At 51.2% G+C, this 8,590-nt stretch overlaps 1 protein-coding gene across 2 annotated transcripts in view; it reads right to left on the bottom strand.

Annotated features, from left to right (window-relative positions):
* Positions 1-324: 324 nt before the first annotated feature.
* Positions 325-8,590, bottom strand: part of KLRG2 (killer cell lectin like receptor G2) — a 33,650-nt gene continuing 25,384 nt past the window's right edge. For both annotated transcript variants that reach the window (XM_072762907.1, XM_072762906.1), the window contains exons 5-6: positions 1,162-1,265; positions 325-700 (exon numbers count right to left, since the gene is read on the bottom strand). In XM_072762907.1, the coding sequence (XP_072619008.1) occupies positions 580-700; positions 1,162-1,265 (225 nt within the window). In that variant the 3' untranslated portion in view covers positions 325-579. The remainder of the gene's footprint in view (positions 701-1,161; positions 1,266-8,590) is intronic.

Raw genomic sequence — 8,590 nt, 5'->3', positions numbered from 1 at the left:
CTGGATCCCCACCTCCCACGCTTCTGATTTCCTTTGTTGCTGCAGCTCCCTGGGCTTCCCCTGCCTGGGCAGGGCCCCCCTCCGCATCTTCCCAGCTTCCAGCCTCAGCGGCTCAGAAGCCCCCCAGCACCGCCCTCACCCCCCGGGGGGCACCTCGCATTTGCTGTCCCCCAGACACTGCTGGGATGTTGTCGCTGCCGCCCCAGGCGAAGCCTCACTCCCTGTGATCATGACAGCCAGGGGGCAGCACCCGTGGGTGCTGGGGTCTCCTGGGCCCCTGAGGCCAGGGGCTTGCATGGGTGACTAAGCAGGTGACGCAGAGGATAGGAAACGGCCACTTTAATGAGGGAGAAACATCGGCTCAAAATGCTAAGAAACCATCCCCGGGTAACTCAACAAATCTGCCTCAGAAGCTGGACACTGAGCTCAGGGCCTGGAAAGCCGCCCTGCCCTTGGACGTGACCTGCCCGCGTCAGGACCGGCTCCCCCAGGCGCCGGGCAGGGAGACCTGGAAGCCTGGGTCCAGCAAGAGGCCGCCCCAGCCGGCCAGCTGGCTGCCCCCGGGCGCCGGCCCCCAGGTCACTTGGCCCCCTTGGCACAGACCCACGGTCTTGGCGAGGCGCAGTCCAGGGCCACGAGCTTGCCCTCCTCCAGGCCTCCACACTGGGGATCCAGCCGGTCCTCATCATCCTCCGGGAGTCTGCGAGGGTGAGAAGAGGGGACGGGGCTCAGGATGACAGAGCCTGCTGGCCGCGTGGACGCTGCACGGGGCCGGGGGAGTCTGGAGAGGGCTCTGGGGCCGGGGCAGTGGTCACGAGGATGCCTATAGCTCAAGGGCACCACTCCAACGCCTCTGTGCAGCTCCCCTTATCTACGGAGCAGGGTGACAATCCTGCTTGGGTGGACACTCTGTGCCCAAACAGGGATGGGGTGACTGAGACTAAACGAAACTAAGGCCCCAAGCCAGGTGGGGTGAGAAGGGTAGGCTGTCTCCCAAGAGATACCCGAGGCTGGTGGGGGAACACATGGAGGATCACATCAACAGTGGGGCAGGTGTCCGCAGAGGGAAAGGCCTCCATCCCTTCTTTGGCATCTGCTGTGATGTCAGTCTGGTCATACCAGAGCCCGAGGGGCCACCCACCCAAGCCCACAGTCACTCACAGCTGGGGCGATACTGGGGCCCCGTCGATCCAGTGCCAGCCGTGGCGGCCTCGCCGGGCTCCCACCCAGGAGTGCTTGCTGACTGGGTATCTGCTCAGGAAGTCCTGAAGGAGAAAAGCAGCTGGTCACCCCTCCTCCCACCTGGGGCTGTGTTGTCCCCCTCTCTGCCCTGCGTCCAGCAAGTTCCCAGCTCACACGCCAGGGAACTGCCTGCGCTCAACCCAGCTCTACCAGCACACCGGGAATTGGAAAGCCTTATCGGCTGCTTGCTGGGTGCCAGACACGATGCTCGGGCCTGGGGACCGGGGTGATCCCATCTCAGCCTCGAGGGAGACAGCTTGTTAACGCCGGTCCCCACCGAGCAGCGTGTGATGGGTACTGCGTGGACAGAGACGAGGGGAGAAAGCGCACTGGGTAAGCCGATAGCCAACAGCCTGCCTGGGCCGGAGGCGAGGGGCAGGGCTGCAGACGTGGCCTGAGCAGAGGGTCAGCAGTGCACTTGCCAGTTACAGCACAGTATTAGGCCTTTTCTTTATTTATTTTTTTAAGATTTTATTTATTCACAAGAGACAAAGAGGCAGAGACACAGGCAGAGGGAGAAGCAGGCTCCATGCAGGAAGCCCGATGCAGAACTCGACTCCAGGACCCTGGGATCACGCCCTGGGCCAAAGGCAGACGCTCAACCACTGAGTCACCCAGGTGCCCAATATTAGACCATTAAAAAAAAAAAAAAAGAAAAGAAAAAGACAAGTATGGAGACCGTGGAGCAGTAAGAGGAACATTATGGCACATAAATGGTTACAGCCAATAAAAACGCTGAACCAGAGTTGTGGCATGATTACAGTGACGACAAAATGTGCTCGCACAAGAATGTGGACACACATGGAACAAAAACCAAAAAGTATGTGAGAGAGCTGCTAGAGATGACCTTTCTCTTAAATATTTGTCCTTGACATCATCTTGTTTTTAGCAACAAGTTAAAGCAGAAAACGGTATTTAAAAATGTTTAACTTGTAAAAAGATGAGTTGTGGGGCAGCGAAGCTGGGGCAGTTCCAGACCGCGACTTGCTGCCACAGCACAGGAGCCCTAACATCCTGGCTACCACTTGGACGAGTGATGCTGCTTTGGAGAATAAACCCAAGAACATAAAGGGGAGAAAATGAACTTACCCCAAGATAACACAGTGTTATCTAGAAAGAAAAAATGGAAACCACCCAAATGCTCAGGCCTCGAACTAACTGGGCAAATTACAAGATAGCAACACGACGGGAAGTCACATTGCTGATAAAGACGCCAAGCGGCATGTCGGTGAGGATGCGGAGAGAGGGGAACCCTCGTGCACTGTGGGTGGGAATGCAGGCTGGTGCGGCCGCCCTGGAACACAGTGTGGAGGGGCCTCACGGAGTTAGAAATAGAGCTACCCTATGAGCCAGCAATGACACTCCTGGGTGTTTACCCCAAAGATACAGATGCAGTGAAATGCTGGGACACCTGCACCCCAGTGTTTGTCAGCAATGTCCACTGTAGCCAACTCTGGAAAGAGCCCAGATGTCCATTGACAGATGAAAAGATAAAGATGTGGTCTGTATATACAATGGAATATTACTCAGCCATTCAAAAAAAAAAAAAAAAAGAAAGAAATCTTGCCATTTACAATGACGTGGATGGAACCAGAGGGCATTATGCTAAGCAAAGTCAGTCAGTTAAAGAAAGACAATTATTATATGATTTCACTTCCATGTGGGAGTTAAGAAACAAAACAGGATCACAGGGGAAGAGAGGAAGAAATAAAACCAAGATGAAACCAGAGAGGGAGACAAACCGTAAGAGACTCTTAATCATAGGAAACAGTTGCTTGGGGGGGGGCGGGGGGTGGTTGGGGTAACTGAGTGATGGGCATTGAGGGCACGTGATGTGATGAGCACTGGGTGTTATGTGCAACTGATGAATCACTGAACTCCACTTCTGAAACCAGTAATACATTATATGTTAATTGAATTTAAATTTAAAAAATTTTTTAAAAGGTTTAAACAAAAGATTCCAAGTAACGTAGAAAATATAAGAAAGTGTAAATAGATAATTACACTGAGTGAAGAAAAACGATCACACCAGCAAGTACACGTTGCTCACAACATCCAGAAGCCTCTATTCATGAGAAAGTTAGAAGTACGCCGGCCTAAGGGAGTTCAATGCACGCCCAGCTTTTCCCTAGAAAGCTGAGAAAGCCAAACCTCTAATATCTGTCCCTGGTTATCAGAAAGGAAGCACAAGTAATGATGGTCCCCTTGGTGCCACTCCTCACCGTCCCTTGGGTCTCCGTGTCAAGGTCCCTTCCTGCGGGGACACAGTGCTGACCCGTCTAGGGTGAGCTCCCCCCGCACCCCCGGGGCCGTGGCCACCCTTGGGAGCTTGTGCACGAAGCCCATGGCCTGTCCCTCTCCCGAATGGGGCAGTGACCGAGGTGAGGCTGGGGCGTCCTGTGCACCACGGCGGTGACAGCCCTTTGCACAGCCAGCCAGTGCCCCGCAGCGGCCCCCTGCTCCCCACCAGGACCCAGTGAGCGCTCAGGCCAAGTGCGGGTCCCATGTCCCGTCCTCAAGGGGCCACCAGCCAGGGAGCAGCAGAGGGAGACCCAGGAACCTCGGGCCGGGGGGCTGCTGAGCTCACCCCTTCCCAAAGGCCGGAGGGCAGGCCGAGCGCGGAGGCGGAGGCGGGGCCCCGCGAGCAGGGCTGTGCAGGGGGCCTGGGGGAGGCCGAGGGCCGGCGGCGGCAGGGTGGGCCAGCCCTGGGCAGGGGCTGCAGCAGAGCTGGGCGCCTGCCAGCAGCACCCTCCGCCTGGGAGCCCTGTTGCCTATAAAGGAAGGCAGAGCAGGGTCCGGGGCTTCTCCCTGGCCGGGCCACCCCGTATTCAAACCCCGGGTCTGGGCGGCCTTAGGCCAGCACCCAGGCTTTCCTCCAAGACAGGGCATGTCGGCTAGGAGGCCTGAGAGGGTGTGTAGAAAGCCAAGGGCCTGGGGTCCACGCTCAGTAGTGGGCACCCGCTGCTCTGGGCCAGGGGCTGTGCACACACAGACGTGCCCAGCCTTGCCAAGGGGTCCTGCCTTCCAGCCATCTGTCCATCCTGGCCCCAGGCCGCCTGGCTGTCCCCCCCACCTCCAGGCCCACTGATGGGAGGCATGGCCTGTCCCTGCCCACTCGCTCCTTCCACCCTCTTTCCTCCGACTCCATGGACTTACTCTCACGGCTGGCAGAAATGACGGCGTGGGAAAAGCATCATCCAGAGACCTAAATTCTAGAAATCTGTGAGTCATTTAGGGTTCCAAGAACTGCTCTGTCGTGATGCCACTGATGTCCCAGGCCATGAGAAGAATGTACTTAAAATCTCAAGTGGAGGGAAATTATCTGCTCTGCCTTCAAACATTTCTTTTTTAAAAATTGTAGTAGGGATCCCTGGGTGGCGCAGCGGTTTGGCGCCTGCCTTTGGCCCAGGGCGCGATCCTGGAGACCCGGGATCGAATCCCACGTCGGGCTCCCGGTGCATGGAGCCTGCTTCTCCCTCCGCCTGTGTCTCTGCCTCTCTCTCTCTCTCTCTCTCTCTGTGACTATCATAAATAAATAAAAAAAAAATAAATAAATAAATAAAAATAAAAATTGTAGTAAAAAAAAAATTGTGGTAAAATACCTATCATGGAATTCAGCACTTTAACCATTCTTAGGGGTACGGGTTGGTGGCATCAGGGCCAGCCACACTGTTGTGCGCCCATCACTGCTGCTGCCTCCAGAACCCTTCCATCTGCTCAGACAGAAACCTCATGTGCACCCACCACTCCTGCGACCCCCGAGCATCCCTGCTTTCTGCCTTCATACGCTTCTACCTTAATATTTAAATGGCCAAGTTAATTTTCTTAATCCTATGATGAGCATTTCTTCGTGCTTTTTCCACCTTTCTGCAGTCGACATGTGTGGCTTCCAGTGTATGACACTTACGGTGGCTTCTTGCTCCCTGCACCCTTGAAAACACAGCTGTTCTGGAACCAGTGGAGGGAGTCTGATGACACAGACAGCACTTAAAGGTTCTCGCTTTCTCTAACCCTGAGCAAAACCAGCTCTTGGGGGGAATGAGACCTGCTCCTCCGAGGGCTGTGCATACCACTGGCACTGTGGTTTGTCCCTGGGAGTGTGTGTCCCAGCTCCCTCGGCCAGCCTGTCCTCAGCTGCTCCTCCCCACCCCCACCCCAGTGCCTCCTGGAGTGTCTGGCTCTCTTCCAGAGCTTGGAAGGATTCCAGAGTTCTACAGTCATCCTTTTTTTTTTTTTTTTAATTTTTATTTATTTATGATAGTCGCACAGAGAGAGAGAGAGAGAGAGAGGCAGAGACACAGGCAGAGGGAGAAGCAGGCTCCATGCACCGGGAGCCCGATGTGGGACTCGATCCCGGGTCTCCAGGATCGTGCCCTGGGCCAAAGGCAGGCGCCAAACCGCTGCGCCACCCAGGGATCCCCTCTACAGTCATCCTATTCCAGATTTTAACTGCCCAGGACTCAAATCTTCACCTTGATCTTTTTGCAAGGAGCTTACCCAGTTTTCTATATACTTACTTAAGTTCCAAATAATTGATCCTGTAATGCTTAGTTTTAAAGGAATTCTTCATCTCAAGCTTGCAGTTTGGATAGTTTAAGCCCATCACCCCCTTGGAGGACCCACCAGCCCACAGGGAGGTTTTTGCTCCGAGGGCTGAGGTCATTCTGGACTGAACCTGTGTACTTAGAGGCTAGAGGGCAGGGACAGGCTTTCTGAGGACACTTGCTGTGCTCAGTGGGTCCCTGCCAAGTTCGGCAACCCCCCAGCTCCCCTGCTGTCTAGGGACCCACCTCCCTTCCCATTCCCACTGGCCTTCACTTTGCAGATGCAACCAGGGGCCTGGTAAGGTTCCCCAGCCCTGCCCATTCTTAACTGGCAAACAAACAAACTTGGGGCCCTAGCAAAACCCTATATACTGATCTTCCTCAGGCTACCATCCCCCTGGCATTTCCTCCCAATTATACACAGCACACATTTACAGAACATTTAGCACATTAAAAGAAATTAAAACAAAGAAAAAAATCACTCATAATCTTGGCCCCAGTGGTAACCAGGATTAGAATAATTAATATACATATTTCCTTTCCATGTGTTTTCTTTGCATGTATATTTTTACCATACTGAAATTGCAGATTTGATGTTTTTCAATCTACATCATAACTTTTTCATTTCCCCATGTTTTCTGAAACATAAGTGCTATTCCTGTTAATAAAATAAGCCACTGTAAACATTTTCTCCAGCACAGGTTTATATCCACCACCAGGGAACTCTCCCAGAAAGAAAAAGGCAGGAACCTCCTTCCCTACTGTACGGTGTAGAATAGCTTTGGGGTCAGGACTGAGCAAGAGCAGTCCAAGAAAACAGACATAAGAAATCCTAAGTAAAAATATTAACAAGTCAAATCCAGAAGTACTGGGGGAATAAAAAAATCATGGCTCGGTTAACTATTACAGGAGACCTAGAATAAAAAAATAAAATCAATGTAATTCACATAAAGAGGAGTAAACAAAAAGGTATTCTCAGTAGACATACAAAAAAGCATCCAGTGAAATTAAACTTATTCATATTTAAAACTCTTAATAAAATAGTAATAGAAAGGAATTTCTTTTTTTTTTTTTAAGATTTTATGTATTTACTCATGAGAGACACACACACATACACAGAGGCAGAGACACAGGCAGAGGGAGAAGCAGGCTCCATGCAGGGAGCCCGACACAGGACTCGATCCCGGGACTCCAGGATCACACCCTGGGCCAAAGGTGGCGCTAAACCGCTGAGCCACCTGGGCTGTCCAGGAGTTTCTTTAAATGATCACAAAGGGGAAAATAAAACACAAGAATGGGAGAAGATGACAGCATATGAGTAATGTCAACAAAACTTTGGTAGCCAGACAACTGTAATCTGCTGAGCAGATCCAAGAAAGCTCGGTGGTTTTTCAAGGAAAAGGTAGAGAGGAAGCCAAGAAAGATGCCAGTTGGAATTGCAAAGCCCCCAAATGCTCACATATTAGAGGAAAGAGGTCCTTTTGGAGGTCAAGGTACAGGGAAAGGGCCTGGAAAGACAGCTCTGGTTAAAAGTCTATAAAGGGAGTAATTAAGTCCTCTGCTCCCCCTGCCCACAAAATCCACTCATGCCTCCCATACAGCCAGGGCACAGTAAACTTTGAGAGAAACCATAGGGGGCTGGGGAATCCAGAGCACCAGGTTTGGCTGAGGGTTAGAGGTACTCACACTAAAAAGGGGGAGGAATTAAGTGCTTCCTCCTTACAACTGAAATCTTGGCTCTCTTTCCTCACAGCTCCTGGAATGCTGACATCTTAGCATCACTTAAAAGAAAAAAAAATTGAGCCCCAGCTATTCCTCCATTGCAAAGCCTGCCTCTAAGAAAGCCCAATGCATTCCCTCACCTCCACCTGGACACCCCCGACATAGAGCTTCCAATCTGTTCTTTAGTGTCTTCCTCTTGATTATGACAGCTAAGGATCATCAGATATTTTAGGAAATTTTCTAACACGAAAAGACAAAAAAACCCACCCCACAACAACCCAATACATAGAATGAAAGGTAACTGCAGAAAAAACAGACATAATACAGAACGAATACAGAACGAATACAGAAATACAGAACAAATTTCAAAAACAAAGTTAGATAAAGTACTATCTATAAGGAGATGAGAGAGGATATCGCATCCTTGAATCGAACAGGGCACCAGAAACAAGGAACATCTGAAGAACCCAGAAGACTTCTCAAAATTACAAACAACGCAGAAGAAAAGGAAAAGGACTGACAAAGGGATATGACTATTCAATATCAGAACAGAGGGGGAACAGAAGTGAAGGCCCTAAATGTGGGGGTGGGGGGCTAAGGAGGGAAAGGTCACATACAAAGGATCGGGGGATCAGACTTATTAAATGGTAAGATTGAATGCTGGAAAGTAATGGAACGAATCTGGCACAATTCTTGGGGAAAACTATTTCCACCCCAGAATTCTATACCCAGCCAAACTATCAGTCAAAAGAGCCTAGAATAAGAGTATCTTCAGATATGACAGGTCTCAAGAAATTTACCAGGCATGTGCTTTTTTTCTAGGAAACTTACAGTGTATGTGCTCCACCAAGAAAAGGCTATAAACCAAGAAAAAGTCTTAAGGTGTAGGAAATGGGCATCCCACACAGGAAAGAGGCAAAAACATACCAAGGATGGAGATGAGATTCCAAGCCGACAGCTGTGTAGAAGGCCTAGTTAGAAACCAGTCCTGACTGGAGCCAAGAAAGGAGGACTCCAGGAGGCTGTCTAGCCAGCTACCTGACATGTTTTCTGTGGTTTTCTTGGTAATTTTAGGTCCAGGC

This window comes from Vulpes vulpes, chromosome 7, assembly GCF_048418805.1.
Source record: "Vulpes vulpes isolate BD-2025 chromosome 7, VulVul3, whole genome shotgun sequence".
NCBI lineage: Eukaryota > Metazoa > Chordata > Mammalia > Carnivora > Canidae > Vulpes > Vulpes vulpes.
The sequence above is the reverse complement of the archived record's forward strand: the minus strand, read 5'-3'. Positions and strand labels throughout refer to the sequence as shown.